The sequence below is a fragment of the Manduca sexta genome, chromosome 20 (genome assembly GCF_014839805.1).
Source record: "Manduca sexta isolate Smith_Timp_Sample1 chromosome 20, JHU_Msex_v1.0, whole genome shotgun sequence".
NCBI lineage: Eukaryota > Metazoa > Arthropoda > Insecta > Lepidoptera > Sphingidae > Manduca > Manduca sexta.
This window is the reverse complement of record NC_051134.1, coordinates 2,950,432-2,972,280: the sequence shown is the minus strand read 5'-3', so window position 1 is coordinate 2,972,280 and position 21,849 is coordinate 2,950,432. Positions and strand designations below refer to the sequence as shown.

At 32.3% G+C, this 21,849-nt stretch overlaps 1 protein-coding gene across 1 annotated transcript; it reads left to right on the top strand.

Moving 5' to 3' along the window:
• Positions 1–1,839: 1,839 nt before the first annotated feature.
• On the top strand, positions 1,840–4,837 carry LOC119189934. Its single transcript, XM_037440763.1, has 5 exons — positions 1,840–2,121; positions 2,337–2,384; positions 2,658–3,477; positions 4,196–4,781; positions 4,826–4,837. Exons 1-5 carry the CDS (start codon positions 2,040–2,042, stop codon positions 4,835–4,837), a joined length of 1,548 nt encoding a protein of 515 aa, XP_037296660.1. The 5' UTR covers positions 1,840–2,039.
• The last annotated feature ends 17,012 nt before the right edge of the window (positions 4,838–21,849 follow it).

Genomic DNA, 21,849 nt, shown 5'->3' with positions numbered 1-21,849 from the left:
TTTATTTTAGTAAAAATTGTTATTCTAAGTAAGAAAATTTGAGGCACAAATTGCTTATAGCTTTAAATATCATTTTAGATTTTACTGATATTGTAAATTATGCGCCTAAACCGGTTTCCTTATAGTCATTGTCTCACTATAATAGTTCAAAATTTATTGCAACAATAACATTACAATGTAGCGTTAACAGCCCTACTTGAACATAGTATGGAAACCGTTACATAAGCCGATGAAGGTATGCCGCAGTTACAAATTACAAAATATAAATAACAATAAAGCGTCTTCATTTTCCTTCATTTCTATAGATTTAGGCTCGTGTCTTGAATGAAATAAACCATATCAGCCATCGCATTTGAAACTTTACTTCCCTGGTATAAGATTCAAATTGATTGATTAGTGTAATATGTATGCAAGTTTTAACCTTGGTCTGCATAGCTGAGTATTCGCTAACTCAATACGGCAATTTGGTTAAATACAGTAGTGAGTTCACAGCTTAATATGACCTTGACATCAAAACATTGGTCTGACGTGGTTAACACGTAAATACCTAACGTGAGAAGGACCATACGAAGAAATAGTCTTTAATTATCTAAATATTCTTATTTATTCAAAATAAATATTCTATTGATGTAAATAAATATATAAATTAATTATCTGTTTACATTAATAAAATGTAATTTAAATTCCAATGCATCTACGTAAATATTTTTAATTTAATTAACATAGTAAAACATTAGTCACACGTTGTTTTAAATAGAGAAACATTTCAAAAATAAAATAATACTATGCTGACTTATTCTATTATTGTGAGCTGTAATTTTTAGATATATATATAAAAATTTAGATAAGTGCAAATCATTGTTCCGTACTAATAGATATTTTAGGTAATAGATACTAAACACAAATAATATACATTTCTTGACTTTATATTTTTTCTTTAATAAATAATTTATTTATGATAAACTATACATTGAAGAAAAGTTGCCAAACGATAATGATAATTTTGGGATACGATTATAAATATATATCAAGTTTGTGACTGACAATAAGATAATTCAAAAACCCTTTTTTGTACAGACGCCTAAAACATGTTTTTGTGGAAATTAATTAACGCAACTTAATCTGTAAGATCATAATTGTAATAACACTGTCAGAAGGCATTCATCAAGGCAATACAGTAGAACGGTCAGTGACCCACTGAGGCTAGATCGACTGAAAAATATATTGTTATTTAACTATAGATACTTGCTAGGATTAGTCATTTATGTAAAAATCACATTATATATTAAAATGTATAAATAATCTCAATGCTTGGTCAAATACCAATTGGACCTAGTTATGCAAACAGGAACCAATCCACACACATGCCAAAATCGAGTTAAGTATGCAGAGGGCTTTCAAAATATACCTTCTATCCACTCTGTAAAGATCAAAATTATATGACAATTTTTACTGAACAAACTATTTTCATCACAAGTTTACCAACCCACATAACACCAATTGTTCAATAAACTAACAAGATCCACGCCCCATGGTAACCGGACAATCTAAAAAACCTATGAAATATATTTTTTTTACAAAGAACCATACCACATGGTTCCTTGTACTTTACTTACTTTTACCAATCATGTAGAACCATGCGGGTTGGTTCTTGTTGGCATATTAAAAATGAAATAATATATTGTTTTTACAAAGACTCACGTTACTTGGTTCCTTGTTGATATAATTATATTTACAATATGTAAGCTATCATGTTCTTTGAATCTGAGTTGTGTAATCAACTTCTTGACAACATTTATTTATCTATGTCGGTGATTCTTCATAGTTTATTATTATTTACAAGTTTTTTTTTTATATCATTGGTAAGATTTATATAGATATGTAATTTTGTATAAGTATAAAAATGGTAACATTTTTAGAGTGAATAGTAGGTTAGTAATATTGCTAATAGCAAGGGCAACACTGTCTCAAAAAAAGTTCGGCTCGTATGATTTAGTTGCAAATAGAAAATATTTTTCCTGATTGTTTTGTGTCCAACCATGAAAAGAGTGAATACCAGAATACAAAATATGATATCTAGCTGTCTTAACCGTTCCGACAATAAAGAAAATGACGATCAAGGTATGTTAATATTATTTTGAGGTTATAATAAGTTTTTGTTGTTTCTTAAAACTTTTAAATCACCTCTTCAAATGTACAATTAACTATTATAAATAAATGATGTTTTAAACTGGGTCATAATAGCTTAAATTCTTTGTATATGCGCATAAATATTTAGGTATCTACATTATAGGTAGGAATGTACTAGTTTGCTTAATATATTATTACTTTTTCAGAATTTTATGATAACTCTCGACCAAGTAGTCCGATGCAGTTTTCTTCAGGTATTTTTTTTATATTATACCTTTATTCTTTGCATTTGGCATATTTTTATTTAATTGCTGTTATTTAATACAACCTGTATACTGGCAGCATACCGATAAAGAAAGGCTATAAGAAAACTGATGTAGCAACTAAAGTCACATCTTTTATTTTTATATTAAAAACTAATAATTTTTAAATTATAATAGACATTTAAAATTACTAAATCGACGTATTGACTAAATAGGCATGTTTAAATTAGCAATATATGATTAACAGTGGGTTTATTATTCTAGGGTTGCTGGGTAAGCGAAGAAAATTTTGTATTGACGTTGTGGCTAATAATTCGCATGAAAAAACGCCTTGCATGGGGGGTGATGGAACTATACCTAATCCAATTTTTTCTGCTAAGTTACCTACCGTCTTTGCCGAAACGTCCCAGAGTCCTTTATCTCCCCAGCTGCCTTTATGTACTAATCTACCAACTTCTACAGTATTGATTTGTAATAATGATATTGAAACTGCTGCTGAAAAAAGCATAGAACCGCCCCCATACTCACCTCTGACTCCTCGCCCAGACATTGCTAAAAATAACAAAATTTCTAGAGCATTATCGACAGATACAAATACCAACAATGCTTTACTAACTTATAGCTCATTTCGTAATGAAGAAGATCCACTCACTGAGAATGTTTCTGAAAAAAGTGTCGAATCTGTCAATGCAATTTCACCACTTCCACTAATGTCTCCAGATACGGCAACATTGTTTCATATTTTAGCTGAGTCAATGAATAATCATAATTCAAACAATGAAACTTTATCTGACACATCTACAATCGCAAGTTTGTTAGGTGACAAAGCTCAATTATTTAATGATAGTGATGATTCCGTAAGAGATCCTACCTACTGTGATAATACGGATAATGGCTCGAGTGATGACAGATCTAATGATTCAATTTCTTTGATCACTGGTACTGCACATACAGAAATCAACCAAATACCTACCCAAATAAATAACATCACTAGTTATCGACCAGACCCAATAATTTTAAGACCCCATAGTCCTCCACATGGAAGATCAAGAAAAGGTAGGAAGCCAAAATATGGTGGCCTATCGCGAGAAGAAAGAAAAAAAAAGAAAGTACACAAATTTGCCTTACGTCAACTCTAGAAAAAAGGTTGTAAGTCCGAAGAATTTTGAAGATTTTAACTGCAATTGTTTAAAAAAATGCCACGAAAATGTCCCAGTAGAAAAGAGATTGGCTCATTTTCAAAAGTTTTATTCTCTAGGTTCTTATAATGCGCAAAATATGTTTTTAACTGCTTTAATTAAAGAACAGCCTGTTAAACGCTATTATGTTGCAACTGAGAATAAAACCAAGGTTTCAAAGAAAAAGTCTTACTCACGTCAATATTTTCTGGATGGTGTATCAGTTTGTAGGGATATGTTTGTCAAAACATTACAAACTTCGGCAAAAAGAATAAACACATCACTTTGTAAGATGCGATCAGACAATCGCATAATAGATAACCGTGGTCTGCATGGCGGGTGTAATAAAGCTTCTCTTGAAAGTGAAGAGTTCGTTATAAACTTTATTAAAAGGTTGCCGACATATATATCCCACTATCGCCGAGAAAAAACCGAAGGAGCTAAGTTTTTGAGAGCAGATATGACATTATCAAAAATATACGACTTATATAGCGGTGAAGCAAAAGCCGCAGGCATAAAAATATTGTCTGCAGCAAAAGTCAATAAATTATTTTTTACAAAATTTAACCTACGTACCAAGTCACTTAAAAAAGATACGTGTAATAAATGTGACTATTTCCAAAGTCAAATACTGCACGCATCTTCGGAACAGTATAAAGCCGACATTGAACAGAAACGGGTAGCGCATCAAGAAATCGCAAATTCTCTACAAACCCAATTGAGAACCGATATGAAGCTGGCTGTAGATGATCCCACGGTTGAAACTTTGACTTTTGATCTCGAAAAAACCCTGCCTTTACCGCGTATACCCACAAATATCGTGTTTTACAAAAGACAACTTTGGGTATACAATTTAGGTATACATACTGGGAGCAACGATGAAGCTCATTGCAATGTGTGGGTAGAAGGAGAAGCAGGCAGAGGTGCTCAAGAGGTGGGGTCTTGTCTCATCCAACATATCTCGGAAAGGCTTGATACCAAAGTGAAACGTCTAATTTTATGGTGCGATTCGTGTGGTGGTCAGAACCGCAACATAAAATTAACTCTGATGCTTAAAGCCATGTTGAATGGACATCCAACTTTAGACCAAATAAATATAAGATTCCTTGAATCGGGGCATAGCTTCCTCCCGAATGATTCAGATTTTGGGAAGATAGAATGTGCTTTAAAACGTCAACAGAGACTCTACACTCCGGATGACTACATTCAGGTAATGAAAACGTGTAAAAAAACGAAACCAATGCATGTACATAGGATGAAAAATGAAGATTTTTTGTCATCAGCAAAATTAGAAAAGAATATAATTAATAGGAAGAAAACTATAGATGGAGAGAACGTTTCATGGCTCAATACTAAAGAAATTATGCTAAAAAAGGATCAAATGTTCAAGATTTATATGAAAAGTAATTTGAATGAAGAGTTCCTAGTAGTGGATATAAAAAAAAATGTACGTGGAAGACAATACTTATTAACGAAAGATTTAATGGAACCACTTTGGCCGACAGGGAAACCTGTCCCTGAGGCTAAGCTAAAGGACTTAAGGTGGTAGCTCAAGGTCCATTTTCATACATTTTGTTTCGGCTTTAATCTGGGTAACTAAACAAGTATTGGCAAGTAAAGAATTTAAATTCACGTCTAGTTAGTGATTAGTTCTCGCAGTTGAAGAAAAAACGTAAAAATAATTAATAATCATGGATATTTCGGCCTTTAAAATTTAATATGACGAAATTTTAAAGGCAGAAATATCCATGATTATTAATTATTTTACATTTTTCTTTCAACTGCGAGAACTAATCACTAACTAGACGTGAATTTAAATTCTTTACTTGCCAATACTTGTTTAGTTACCCAGATTAAAGCCGAAACAAAATGTATGAAAATGGACCTTGAGCTACCTACCACCTTAAAAAGCATGCTGCACCTGATTCCGCAAGACTCACATGATTTTTACGTCAAGCTTGTCGGAAATTCAAATATAGAAGACGATCTGGAAGGTTTTTCGGGTCAGCCTGATTTTGAAGTAGAATTGAATTTAGATTAAGTAATTTTTGGTATTCCACTAAACGTTTTATTATAAGAATTGAATTTCATTTTCATTTTTCAGTAAAATATATTAAGTAAATATAAGATTTTTCATTTTTATTAAATAATTATCCCAAGATAAAAAATTAACAAGAGACCAATCCACACAGATATAGTTTTGCTAAAAGGAACCATTGAGTTATTTTTTAAATTACTAATTTATCTTAAATGATTTTTATCAATATTATATTTCTATAGATAGAAGAAAGTATTCTATACAATATTGTAAATAAACTTTTCTCAAAATAACAAACAATTTCATTGTATACAAAAATTAGACAAAAACAGCTTTTATTCAAAACTATCATTATGTGGGTTGATTCCCTTTTGCGTAAGTAGGTCCAATTTTGAATTTAGAAACCGTTATTCTCCTTTTACATTTCCTCCGGATTTTAGTTGAAGGTATAGGTAATATTCCAAATTTGAAAATTTTTGAGGCGTCTATACATTATCTATATTATGCCACACGTGTACCATATTTTAATAATTACTTATAATATTATGCATATTTACGAAATCCAGACCTATTTTAGAAAGTATTTATATTTGTCAGAATTTCTTTTAATTTAATATTGATGTATCACAATCCATTTCTCTTTTTTTACGCGATAAACTGACAAAAAAAGATACATACTCCAGTTTCATTACATGTAAATATTAGCCGACTTCATTGTAGACGAAAATGTTATTTCCAATGCAAGGTGAGTTCAAGTACATTTTAGATTTTCCGTGATACAAACGATAGTAAAGTACGTATCATAGTTTGAGCGAGGCAAGGTCTATATCAAAGGTCTAAATACTAAATGCAATGCAGCATTATACATCAGATAGACAATTTTTTATTATTGGGGTAAAGTTTATGAATTTGTTTGTAAGTCTGTAGGGGCCAATTTCTGAAACTACTGGACTAATTTCGTATGGATTTAGCATGGAGATAGTTTGAGGTCTTACGAAAGACGTATGTTTTTATCCTAAAAAAACTTAATAACGCAGGGGGAGCCATGAGCAAAATCTAGTATATTTATAATGCTAAATCACTACATAGTATAAAACAAAGTCGCTTTCTCTGTCCCTATGTATGCTTAAATCTTTAAAACTACGCAATGGATTTTGATGCGGTTTTTTTAATAGATAGAGTGATTCAAGAGGAAGGTTTATATGTATAATAACATCCATTAAAAAGTGGGGAAATACTGTTATTTTGTTATATTATACCCGTGCAAAGCCAGAGCGGGCCGCTATGTTTTTATATACAACGTTCACAGTTTTTCTGTAGCTTTGCACCCGTGCGAAGCCGGGGCGGGTCGCTAGTTTATTATAATTTATAATTTTAATGAGTATTGCGTAATTTCGATGCTATGATATCAGCGTTTTTTAAGTCCTGGGTTACGAGTAGATTCAGGTTGCACAATACTTTGTTCGGGTATTTCTAAAAGGATTTGTCCAAGACTGCATCCCCCAAAAGAGAACATCAGGCATGCGATTTTTCTTTAGTCATAATAAGTATTTTATGCCGACCCCACATTAAATAAGATGCTATAAAAACTAACCCCGAGTCCACACTGCAATAAAAACGTTTTTTTTTCCAGTATTATATCCCTTCCTTTAGAACTTATCTTAATATCAGATTTTATCGTCACACCGGACGCGAACAGTGCACTCATTCGAAATTATTGTAATGGCATGCGGGTTTCCTCGGTGAGTTTTCCTTCACCTTTATAACAAGTATTTACTTATGTTGTTAAGCTTTAAAACCTCAGGGCAATTGCTATTTAATACTTCACAGTACACTAGTTAAAGAGCAATGGATTTACAATTCCAAATCTCAAGGGCATACAACAAAAATCTAAATGACACCCGACTGTAATACAATAAAGAAACAGTAGATAATGAAACCATCGATATTGTAATATAGAATAATATGAATAGATTGACATTTAGCCAAAACCTTAATGTAACAAATTAGTATGTTTTGTAAGTTGTTTTATATTAATACATAAATAAAATGTTATGTTTGAGATTATTAAAAGCCACGTGTTCTATCACGTGGACAAAATAAGTATAATTGTATAATTGGATTATCTATTTTATTACAAATAAATAGATTAAAAGTATTCGTGTAGCCAAACAATATCGTGGTATTAAAACACGAACATCGGAACTAAATCTATTTTATTTCTTCTTCCCTGCCAGCCCGACCTGGCTTCTTTGTTTACTAAGTATATTTTTCATTTATTTTATTTTCAATATAAATTGTCTTTGTTTATATAAGCTAATCTAATTAAGTCATAATTAAATATTCTCATGTACCTTGAGTTATCATAAGTGCAACTATGTTCGCCTACGTTATGAATAAAGAATTTTTATTTTTTTTATTTTTAGGGTATATTTTACAACTTCTGTATAAATGTACTCGTAATAAAAAGGTATAAGGCGACCAAATACAAAAGTGTCACTCTAGTCTATGCTCCCAATTAAAATGAATACTATCTACATGAGCCGTTTAATACGGCAAATAAAATTTACTTGAAACTTGCGAAACAGGTCATTGTCGTCAAATAAAATGTATCCATTAAATAAATTAGAACCTTACTAAGTATAAAATAAGAAAAATCGTCAATTTCATACATACAACCGTCATTTTTCATTAAACCTACGAAAAAGTTTAACTATTTGAAAAATTATAACTGTAAAATGAAACTTATTTGAATCAAAAAGGACTAGTGTAAAGATTCCGAAAATAAAAATCATGTATGCTTTCATTATAGTTTATTAGAGTTGAAAATTTTCCATTCCAACTCTATAATTAATGAATAAATTAACAAAACATTATTCAATTACAAAAAATCAGAATGGAATAACTGACTGCCTGAGTGGCGTAGTTATACTGTAGCATATAATGTATTGTGATATTTCCTTTTTAATGTCCGTCATATTTTAAACAAGCAATTGACAATTTTGTAAAAATACATAAGTACTTAATATTATCTTTGAAAAATATTATATTCAATATAACCTTGCATTATGTACCTAATTTGTGTTAAGCGACATGAATCTAACATACCGGTATCTTTGAAGCCTGGTACTTGAAAAGTTCAATCTAGTTAGCTGGCCTTGAGCTAGATGCTTCTACTTTTATTTAGACTAGAACGACTTAAGCAATCTCGATCAGATAGTGTTCTGAAAGACATCTGATGTGTGTGCATAGAATTTAATTTTAAAATAGCGTGTAGTCTTTGCATGTAGGTCATTTAAAGTTAATAGGTCGGGAATAAACACAATATCAGAAGAATAATACGTTGCCGCTAAAGGAAATAAGGATTTGAGAAAAAAGGTGTTCGAGTCTTCGGCAATCTGTCAACATGCAAAACTGTTGTTATTTCACATAGGTTTCATACTGTAATGATACTGCCCCAATCGAATCAATCCATTAATGCTCTAAACAATCTGCAAATTTTCTATATCTTTCATCCTAATATAGGTTACGAAGAGGATTACTTTATATAAATAAATGTTATCCCCCACATCACATGTCCAGACTACAGTGACAGTCAGTTACGAAGCTAAAACGGTCCTCAGATTGATCTTATTTCAGATTTTCTCTACGTTTAAGCATCCACTATCTTTGATTTGCGTCAGATATATTGTTTTTCAAGAGAACCGCGAATCTTGAATTTTTAGATGCATCTCCTACACTAGTATTAGTGTAGTACTACTACTTCAAAGTGGAATACAACAGGAAATCTTGGATTTTTAGATGCATCTCCTTGCATCATCATCTTCACTGATACTACTTAAAGAAAGCTTGCGTAAGTAAATATGTCAAATCTGGTTTACGGATTGAATGGCAGTTGTGTTGTTGCTATCAGTCCGGTTTTATTAATTCGTTATTCACCAGTAGAACAATGTAAGTGGATCGACCACGTTCCAATAATTGAAGGTATCTTTTCGGTGCTCCTGAGAGTCTCTTGCATCAGCTATTCTCAAGTTACACTTAACAAATACATCATTATAAACTACTAGGTGTTGTTTGCTTCTCCTACGTGAAAAGCCTTTCACGTTACAAAAGTACATAAAATCCTGTATTTAGCTAGCACAATCTATTGAAAAAAAAATTAATAAAATACATTACTCCCCATGGGAGCAAATATCTCTACCCATGTGCCAAATTTCATCCAAATCCGTTGAGTTGTTTCTGCGTTTACTTCTAACAACAACAACTTCTAACAACATATATTTGCATTAAAATAATTGTAAGAAGTATGACAAGATAAGATTATGCAATCCGAAGCATTTCATTGCTTTTTTTCTTAATAGAAAGCTTCCTCCCTGATTCTAATTGACCGCGGGACTGATTTAAACGCCGCTTTAATCATGCATATTTCTTTGTTATTTACACAATATGGATAAAGTTTAGTATTAAATATTCACATCAATATTTCATCATCATCATCATCAGCCGCAGGATGTCCACTGCTGAACATGCGCCTCCGCCAAAGATTTCCAAATCGACCTATTGGAATATATACATCAATTATGGTCATCAAAATTTGCAATTTGCAGCACAAATCCTCGAAGAATGCGTGACTGCGCAAAGACATTAATAGAGCAAGAAAAATGATGAATTATGACCTTTATCCAAATGGATTTCGCAAAACGTTATGTCTTTTATTATGCCTAAAAATAACTTCATTAGTAATGTTGAAAGTATTACCATAACACTAATTACAACATTTAATCAGGGAACTTGTTTCATAACTGACAATAAAATTTCATTACAATAAATTAATTCAGAAATATTATATTGTCTACTTTCTCTCGCATGCGGAACACTTTCATTTTTTAAATACGTTAAATATTGTCCGACCGATAAATCTCTCTGAGCATGCACTTGGCTTCGAAGAAAACGTGGCTTGCTACAAACTGTTGCATTGAAAACGAGTGAATGAAGAAAGCATTTTTTTCTTTACAATAATTTTACATGCGTGGTGTTGTCTTGAATACTTTTTAGAACTATGTGCCTGTGACAGCAATTAAAAATTACATGAAAAAAGATTCGGCTTGCGTTTGTTACTCTGACGAGGTAATTAGATATGATGTTTTTATTTTTATTTATTTTTTGCACATTTTTTTGTACTCTGTGACATTAATAAAGGGCCCAATGGAAGACCAGCGCTGGCTTCTCTGCTAACATATTGCTGATCTGGAGCCTTTTTTGTAACAAACAAAGTTTTAAGTGCTGTTTGCCTGTTTTGTTTGTTGTATATGAATGTACTTTGTGTTTATTGCAAAATAAATTTCTTTATTCTTCTTCTATTTTAGTTTCAACGTAACGTGAAAGTAGTCTGTAGTGTCAGATATTAATTTAACAACCATGAAAAGCCATTATAAGAGCTTTACTACATATTTTGCAAAATACAAAAGACAAATAAAGATCATTGCCGTTGAATGCATCGGCTTGAGTTCTCGCGAATAATACTTTCTAGTTCATAAAGAAAGAATTTATAATGTAATTCTAAACATGTCGGCGCGGCGAACTGAACGCTCTGAAATTAAAAAAAGTAAGAAATAAAAAGCATTAGTAGTAAAGACGCTTCTCACGATCGTATTATTAAGTCTCGTTCACTTAAGTATTTTTTAATTACACGATTATTTTAACTCGAGTATATGGACAGCATATTAGCATCTGTAGCCAAGAGGGAGGCAGGAAGGCGCAGCTGCCAAAGGGGTACTAAAAAAGTTTCCAAATAAAGCAATGAAAGTCCTAAGTCTTTAATTTGACTTGCTTGATTGATCATTCCCGTACGGCGAAATTCGAAGAATTCACCAATTCATTCTTATATTCCGTACGCTCAATTACGCTCTGCTCTATGTTACTGTAAAAGCGGGAGAGAGGACGTGGGGGTGGAACATGTGCTCTGACTTTACAAACTTTTCTTATTCTCTATATCAGTTTTACAAATACAAACTACAGAAATAAAAATACGTGTAAAGAATTAAAAGCACGCTTCAATGATCGCATTATTTAAAAATACATAAGCATGTAAAAATAAAACTGATACATTTAATAAATAATGCTGCGTCTATCCGTGATCAGTGTGAACGTTACCTTACATTCTCGATCTCGATCTAAGCCGTAACGCGCATGCACCGTGTTAAATCGCAACATTTAATTGTAATCCGAATGAGTTGACGTTTTAATGCCATTGTTGGTGCTTAGATTAAAATAATAATTGGTTTTGAATTAATTTTATGATTTACATTTTATACGTTTACATTCTTATTTGAATTTAGAATGTGATTATTGTTTGGTATTGTAAATTGCTTCGCGACGTAAATATTAATAAATTCTAAATTTTAGGAAATAAATCGAATTTGTCGTAACAATCTATCGACTCGAATATTGTTTCTATAGTCTATATTATTATGTGTTTGTAATAGGTACCTGCAAAAATGTCATAAATTTAATTTATATACATTTAAATTCTACATATTTAAAATCTATAACTTATCCTTCCTGAATACCATCCTCTGTGTTATTCTATTATTTGTAAAGAAAATATCGTTTTTTTTTATCCAACATAGCTATTTATTTATTATTTATTAATAATCTGTATTTTTTAATGACACGATTAAAAAACCTTTCAACTTCTACAATCCACATCTGTGCTTTGAAGGTCTTAAAATTACACGCAATTTGCGTCATTTTCTAGTACGTAATTAGTATCATATTGATAATTAGTATCAATGAACGTGTGACTAAAGAACAAAGAACACTAGGAAACTGATAAATACGTCATTGTTATGCTCCTACGAAATAACTAATTGCATTTGAAATTGAGTCTAAATTAGACACACTTAATAGACGTAATTATAATTGTCGAAAAATATATCGCTCGTGCTGTTTTGAGTCGTGTATCTTACCATATTTTTTATTTATTCATTTATAAGGTCCTAAATATTATTATAATTATTTTTAATAAACCAAGAAAAGGTGATAAGATAAATGTAGTATTAATAGATATGTATATGTATAACTTAATACATTTGTACTGTCATCTTTCCTGGGTTTTTTAAAAACTAACTTTTGCTCGCGGCTTTACCCGTGTGTAGGAGTTTTCCTGGAATGGAAAGTGGTCTATAACCTTGCCAGGGTCTTAAACTATCTCCATACCTAATTTCATAAAAATCCGTTCAGTACATTTAAGAAAATCGACCACATACAGACTACATACAAGAGTCTATCAATATCCTTTTAAATAATTTAAACGTCGTTTGCACCTGTTCATTTTAAAAAATATCTTTCCCACTTCGATTCCCACCTTTCAAACGTAATTTATTTGCGCATGCTAACATAATGCAAATTGGTATCTACAAATAGCATCCTGCAATTCATTGGTGTAAAAAAGTCTAGACTAAAAACATGCTGTCGGACTTTATTTATTATCAAACGAAATGCAGATTAAATTTCCTGTACATTGTAAGTTATAGTGAAATAGGCGGTTTAATATCAAGTGTTGCAGGTGGTACTAATAAAATATCCTCCGAGTGTCACGTAGTGCTCCGAGAGAAAATATAAATCTTTGGATTATTTTTTCGTTTGCAGTACTGCGTGTTTGTGAAGTCCTTGGAGGCTTTATTGTGAATGTTTTATGGGTAAATTTATAAGAAATAATGTTTTTATTTCGCGCATATTATAAACATCCACATCAGGATTAACAATTAGCTTATATGGCTTGCCTATGCAATAACTTCAGCCGTCAACAAAATGCACTTTCCAGTAACAATTCCCAACTACAAGCATTCGAGCATAGTTAAAGGAAACCCTTTGGGGCTTATGTTCCGCAGTGGAGTTCCATCTTTTATATGTAAATCTTCAATTAAAAATTAGGTTCTAAAATTCATTTTAGTTAACGTTACTATGTATTTATCTTTTAACCGAACTGATCCGTCTTACGCTCGGTAAAATAATTATCAATGACTGTAAAGTACTTCGAAGGGAACATTTATCATGCACACTACAGCATGACGGCAAAAAAGGATAAAACTTTAAAGCCCATCCAGATAGACTTTCTTACAAGAGACCTATGAATTAATATAGGTAACTAGATATTCATCCATGCCAAAATTAATGTTAGGAAGAGAGTTGAGATGTCGCTTTCCACTGCTAAGACCTAATCCAGTAAATGACAAAATTGACTGCAAACAAATTATATCAACAATATATAGTAACGATAATTTTAAAGTTTTTACAGTTGTAAAGAAAGTAATGGTAAAAGATTTTAGAAAAAAATAAAAAGAAATGGTCGTTAGGTAAAATTTGTGAGATTTTAGTACCAGGTGTAACTTACATAGTAGAAGTGGATGGGTTGCAATGGAAACGACATGCCAACCAACTTCTTAAATGTGGTCAAGATTTAGAATAAGAATACTTACTGATTTATTATATAATATTTTGTTTATTTATCTTTAGTTTTTGTTTTTTTTTTTTTAAAAGCAGGAGAGAGTTAAATAATTTGTTAATTTTGTTGATAAGTTAGAAGATGTTTCAAGTTTTCTATGGATTAAAAAATGATTGGAGTGATTTTAAAAATGTAGGTAATCTTCAAACTGGCCCAGCGGCTAGCTAGCTTTGGCTAAATGGAATAACGATCTGCGAAAGGTCGCTGGCAAGAACGGGATGCGACAGGTCAAAGACAAGGTATAGCGCATATTGGAGAAGGCCTATGTCTAGCAGTGAACAAAGATATAGACTGATGATGATAATGAGCCCAACGTAAAGTTTGGTAGCAAACGGACCACCGAAAATCTGGCTACAAATTATAATTAGGGCTACCCATATGTAGTGCAATCATATTATTATTATAACTTGGGCTAACATTATAGCTATAAGTTATAATATTTAAATTATTATAAGTGTTAAGTCTGCTGGAAAACCTAATAAATAAAATAAAAATAAAATAATATTCTATGGAATTTACCAAGAATATTAAATACCGATTCTTAAGCCGTATTTCATCATAATCTAGCTAGCGGCGTATAACTTTTATCTATCTAGCCTAGGTCAACACCTGATCACCTCGAATGCGATACTAAGAACCGTTTGATTCAGTCTAATTAACACGCCCGTGTAACATAACATATGGTCAATAACTACTCTATATTTGCATGTATGCCAATATAATGGATTTAAGTATGGCCTAACCTTATTATGTTTGCTAGGTATGTTTACTTTGAAGATCAATGACATTGGGAACATGTTAAATATTACGTGATGCTAAATTTAAGAATTGCAAATAAACAAGTCGATAACTTGGAAACGTATATTTAATTTAATCTTCTTGCTTTTTAAATCTTGAGTAATAATCATAATTAATTAATTTATTTATAATACTGTTAAAAAATCTGAAATTAAAACTCATAAATAAGTAAAAAAGATTAAAAATTACAATCGTTTGTATCTAAAACGGCACGCAGACTTAGCAAATTTAGAACTTAAAAACTCGTTAAAACGTCTTACGAAACACTTTCATCTTACTCACATACAGCAATCACATTTCGTCCACAGCTCGAACGCAAGTAATTTAACAATTAAGGCTCGCGGCGATCAGCGCATCCTATCGCGAGGGGGTTGACGATCACACGAAATTTATTTTCCCGTCACATGACTCGTCACGTGCTGTGTATGGGTTATTGCGTTGTGCAAATTGTCCGACTTGCGAGATTAGAGTTAGTACTTTTTAGTAGCGTCGTTTTAATTAAAATATCGCTGGGTCACTATAACAAGGTTCTATGTTATTTGATTCGCAAATTAAATTGTATCACTGATACTTAAATTAATAAATATTTTTTTTTAATTTGAAATAAAATAGAACCTTGTAATAATGAGGCAGCGATATGTGAAACTATGACAGGTATATTCGTTTTGTAAATACAACGTCTTGATAATGGAATGTTGTTGTTTACTATCAAATAGCCAAACATGTAACAGGCAACAGCTGATGCTGAGTTCCTAGGCCGCTCATGAATAAGTAATACGGTCCAGAACATCAAATACCAAAAGTATTAATACCGCTAAACTGAACCCCGCACGTCATCTTGAGATTGAATGTAAGTTTCAAAATGTCTAATTATTTGATTACATTGACATAATGTCTTTTAAATAAACTTCTCGGTGTTAAATAAAAACTCGGTTCATCCAGTCAAGAGTTCTGAGGTATCAAACATAAAAAATACAGTCGAGTTGGGAACCTTCTCCATTTTTGAAGTCGGTTAATAAACAATGCGGTATCAACTAGATGGACTCCCATCAACACTTGAGACCCTTCCCGAGCAAAAGGCCTTGAGCATTCATGCCATACATTTTCAGCGCACTACTTACAGCAGGAATATACAGATTTACAAATAATTTATTTAAAAAATTTAGGGCATGACAATTTTAAACTACCAAAATATTCCTCATTAAATTGTTTATTGAAAAGTGATGGTTGCAAAATAAAATTTGCACGGAATCAACAATTTGAGTGGCATTTTATTGTGAAAGTTTTGACACAAAATCCACAAAATTTTAACTACCAAAGCTAAGATAAAATATTTTAGAAATATGTTTAATTTTTAATATGTTTTATAAATTTGAACAATCCAAAACTACGATAATCGCGCAATATTCCTGGGGCGACTTTAATGCCCGAAATATAACATATATAAACAACTTGAGCACACTGTGGCGTGATGAGGGATTTTATTTATACATAAGTGTAGCTACACTATCTTTATTTGCAATGCTTTACGAGGTACTTACAGTTTACACTTAGTTAATTTAAAGAATGAATGCTTTACATTAGTGTACAATAAAAGCTGATCGAGATCAGCTGATGGTAGACAAATCAAGCTTATTGTCAAGTCATATGACTCGTCACATGGGCAATGTCGGTGTCATTTCGTTATTATTTACTAAAGTATATTTCAATAGTCCGGTTTGTAGTTAGGGTTGACACCTTGCCCGTGCACTGGCAGCACTTCAAATAAAATACATATTATGATTTAATACGACATTATTTATTATATTTTAAAATCGTTCACTACGTTTTTCATACTTTTAACATCGTCAAAACAAAAAATAGGAGCACATATTCACGACAATTTAAATTCGACGCGAAATTTTTGTAAATAAATAAATGCCGCTTGGAAAATAATTTTACAGTCAATACATGTCATAATATAAATTATGTTGCAACCATCCAAAAAAAATATTATGTTTTTATAACCCTAATGAAATGTACGTGATTTCCTCCGTCATTAACCAAATCCTAATCCTTCCAGAACGTTCTCGAAAGAACATTCGCGAATATATTCCGGCCACGGTTTAAGTGATGTAATGCGGGGTTTAGCGGAGGTCACATGAGTTCAATATCCTACAGCTCCTCAGTATGTGTGGCCGCAACAATTGGCATCATCTAGTAAGGTCAGATGGGTATGTCACATATATCTAGAGTGTAGACGTATATGGCAAATGCGTGTTATATTCCCCGTTCTTTATATTAATGATTAATTAAAAATTATCAGATATTATACATTATAGACGTTCAAGTTTGTGTATTTAATAGAACTGAAGTAAACAACTAAATAATGGGGATTAAATTGGTCACACAGATTAAAATTCATTCAAAGAAGAAATTCTAGATTAAAATGTATAGACTGTGGCTGATAGTGGTAATGATATTCTGGGAAAGTTCTTTCACGTGGGCGAAGCCGCGAGCAGCGCCTAGTGCTATTGTCATATTGTAGGTAATTTTAAAATTAAAGCCTAGTGTTATTATCACATAACAGTTCATTTTAAATTAAAAATATGTCAGATACATTACTAGGATTTCAACTAGCTAATTAAGTTTTTTTGTATGTATTTGTAAGGTAAAATCTCTTAGTGATAATTGCATTAACACATTATATCCTATTGTGGCTTCGATGATTAATAGAAATTAACATTAACATTTGAACATACAAATTGACAAGGTTTCTCAATATTAAAATTGAAAGTTCGAAAAATGCCAGAGTATGGTCCGATGACCGCGTGAAGTAACATTGTTTGGTAATATTACAAGAAAAACACGTATGCACTTAAATATTACACAAAATAGATTTGACAAAAGCAACACTAATGAACTTCGGACCGATTAAATCAAAAGTACTCCTTCATTTTTACGATTGTCTATAAATGCCAAAACATTTTTACCCAGAAAATTTACGGTTGATTTAGGCTTTTATTTCGAAAAAATATTTCACACATGCTACAGTAAGGTTTAATAGGGATAGGAATTTATATATAAAGCCCATAATTGAACCTGACCATTGCAAAAGGGCTTATAAACGTCAAGAAACATCCTTATTCTAAAATAAGATAGACCTCGCTCATCTTTTGTTAGTAAGGCTCGTGTTCACAAACGTTACTTAGCAAAGTACGGAACAATGCTGCGATAATAAATCTGTTTTCAATCCTTTTAGCATAACAGCTGTGATTGGCTAATATTAAGATACAACTTTACTTCATTTGGCTGTCAGAAAGCAAAGGTAAAACTTCGCCACTTACTGGTGGTAGGGTAGGTCTCTCATATGTGAGAGTCCGCCTGAGTAGGTACCATCGCAATGTCAATTTCTGCCGTTCAAGCAGCAGGGTGTGGCAACGGTTCACGGTTCAAGTTTGAAGGACGTTGTATCCAGTGTAACTACTGGACATAATGAGACTTAACATCTCATGTCTCAGGATGGCGAACGCAGTGGTATACCAAACAATACTTTGTAATTCATTGGATGGTGTTCTACTGTATTTACTGTTTATGGGCGGTCGCATCGCTTACGATCAGGCGAACGGCAAGCTCGTCTCGTCATTCAAAGCAATAAAAAAAACTGCGTTCGTTCACCGTGTGTTCTCATAGTTTTGTTTGTGAATACGAGTGTAAATCACATTCTACTTACAATTAAGTAACACGAGCCGCTCGCGTCACATAGATTCTCGTACTTATTACCCGACAAAAACATAATGACATTTGAATTTGGACATTTAGAAGTAATGTTTACAGCATTTTCATGGCATCATTAGGGTTTTTTTTAATATTACTGCCACTTTATGTGGTTCTTTATTTGTTTACTGAGAAATAAAGATAAGATTAAAGCTAGTTTTGTTTATATAGTTAAGTATGTGAGTCATAAAATTTGTGCTCAAAATTTTAGATTGGCAGTGGCGAATTGTCCATATAATTCGATTCCTGCCGCCTTCCCTTCGTATTTTATGTAAAATCCAATTATCATAATATGAATGATTTCCTTTTCCAGACCGCATTTATACATATTATTAGTACCTATAAATTGTGTCGGGTTTTCTTTCAACGCTCAATCAATTCCAACCTTGTTGTCGACAAATTTTATGATGAATTAGCCAGCCAATCACTATTCTGAGCAAAAATCTAAAATCTAAATAAATCCGGTAAATTATCCATGTTATTCCATACAAATACACTGAACAATGATTTATATTTATGTACCTGTAACAAACATCTTCGCAGCTAGATTTTTTGTGCCAAAAAACATCTCAGAAGTAAAATAATCCACACAATCTGCAATTTGCAGACTACATAATCGCAAACATTATTCATGAAGACCAATGACCTTAACATAACGCTGTAACACCAAATTGTAAGATGTCTATAACGCTTATTATTCATGGAGTGCTATGGTGCACAAATACCGATGCATACAGCACAGGACTGGAGCCAGACCGTGTTATGGGGACAAGAACCTATACATTATGGAGTCAAGCATTTGAGAATAATCACGCTGTCATTTAGATATAATATAATCCCGGTTTGAAACAATGAACCAATTTAATATAAACTAGCTTTATTACTGGAACTTTTGCTATCAAAAATATGCAGAATACGCCTGTTATGGCGTATATAAATCGATTATTTCGATGCAAGCATAATCGATACCATAAATATTCAGATGTCCGAGAATTGAAATAAGTTCAGTTTTATTTTGCATCGCCAGATACTTACACGTATGCTATTTTTTCCATGACTTAATTAAAATACAGAATTCTCACAAATTAAAAGGAATAAAATTCCATTACCTAATAAAGAGAATGCAGTCGCGTTTTGTTGTCGTGTTTTAAGGCTGGCAATAATACCTCGGGTAATTTGGTGCTTTATAACGGTACATGTTACCATAAATATAACAGAGCAAAGTTATTTGAAAAGTATATATTGATATCTTGTTTTTGCTAATCCTATTTGCATGGAGACTTCTTTTAAACCAGTATTATTATTCATCATTCAGCTTTCAATTTATGAGAAGTTGACTTACTGATCATCTTATAACCTAAAAACTGGGTGTATAAGTATGAAATTTTACACAACGATTCGTTACGTCGAGAAATATTAAAGGAACTTTCGAAATTCATTTCTAATGTTAAATGAAATATGAAAACTTATATGAAAAGAAAGTAATTATGAAATTTTGGTATAAAATGCATCTATTTATAAATAAACGGTTCCATGATTTTAACTAACATAAATGTAATTAAAAATCGTGTGTAGCTAAACATTATCAACTGAGTATAAATATTTTTTTGTATACGAACTCAACATGAGGGATAAAAATTCAACGCAGTGTTTCTCTGACCTAGTTTTATGGATGTTTCCCAATTGTAGGTAGTTTTGTAAGGAAGGTGACGCGTGAGGAGAATAATGGCGCGTTGCTTAACCCTGTCGCCGGTAATGGACAAAACTGAACGACTACACGCATCAATCAATGGACTTGTTTTTTCACCTCCTATGGTTAATTTCACACACATCATCACGCATTTATCCCCGAAGGGGTATGCACAGGCGCCACCAGGACACCCACTTTTCGCCAAATGTGTTCCGTCCCATGATGTGATAGGGGGCGAGCCTATAGCCATATCGGGCTCAAATTCCGGAATCCAGGCTGATTGAGCAGAAAAACCCAGACATCACTTTGCCCGACCCAGGATTCGAACCCAGGACCTCAGAAAGCTTTCATACCACGCATGCAGTACAGCTACGCCACCGATGAATGATTAATTTCGTTACAAGTTAATCATTTTTATACGCACTACGTCAGCTAAGCCCTTAACCCTCTTAGTAGTAAAGGTGTGTTTCCAACAATTGATCAATACACAAAACTGGTATTATTTCTAGAGACGAGAGCTTCGATGCTTGGTGTCGTAAAACGTATGCAAGTAGGTTCAGTTGCTGTGGTTGTTTTGGTCATGTAAAGGAGGTCTAAATATCTGCACAGGTCACAAAGTAGGTATAATAGATATAAACTCTTCAAATATTCTACGTCCAAAAATATTAGATTCGATATAAGACCAACGCCATTTACTAAAAAAAATCAACTTAAACATTACATATTGCCCACGGGAGCATATTACCATGTTACAAAGTAGCCTATATGTTATTCCAGGACATATTCTAACTATGTGCCTAATTTCATCTATATTAGTTTGACGGTTACCGCGTTTATTTCTAAAAAACATCCAAACATATTCACAATCATTTGCATTTATAATATTAATAAGGTAAGATTTAGACTGTATGAAATGAGAATTACTTAAATAGCTTTTTCAAAGACGGGACGTTGTAGTATATTTACCAAAATATTCATTTTTTTATCTAAAAATTTACAATTTGTTAACTTCAAAAGGTTTCTACACCATGACTCTTATTGAAATATTATTTTTTATTTAAGTAGAACCTGCATACCTAAGTTCTCCATAAGAATTTTGAGAGTAAGTAAAGCCTGCCAGTCCGCACTAGGCCAGCGTGGTCGTTTAAGGCCCCCAAGGTAAAAGAGGACTTTGATCAACAGTTGGCAATAAATAAAATAAAAAAATAAAATACTTTCTTTATCACGTAGGTAACAAAGTTGCACTTATGATACGTCAAAACAAAGAATAAGAATAATTATTATTTCTAAACAACTATTAAAATTACTTACATAACTATGTACATTTAAAATTAGGGATAAAATTTATACAAAAGACAAGGTACAAACCGAAGTAACCAGCTCGGGCTGGCAAGTAGGGGGAAATAGAAGGGTAACGCGTCGCGATCCTCACCGGCGAGGACATGAGCCCTAACCTAGCTAACCTACCAGCCTTTCACTAGCTACCTAAG

Excerpts from the sequence above, each read along its gene's own strand:
- LOC119189934 (XM_037440763.1), top strand. The coding sequence starts at position 2,040 with ATGAAAAGAGTGAATACCAGAATACAAAATATGATATCTAGCTGTCTT. Across the intron at positions 2,122-2,336 it reads TAAAGAAAATGACGATCAAG|AATTTTATGATAACTCTCGA; the intron begins GTATGTTAATAT and ends TTACTTTTTCAG. Across the intron at positions 3,478-4,195 it reads CCAAAATATGGTGGCCTATC|TCAAATACTGCACGCATCTT; the intron begins GCGAGAAGAAAG and ends CTATTTCCAAAG.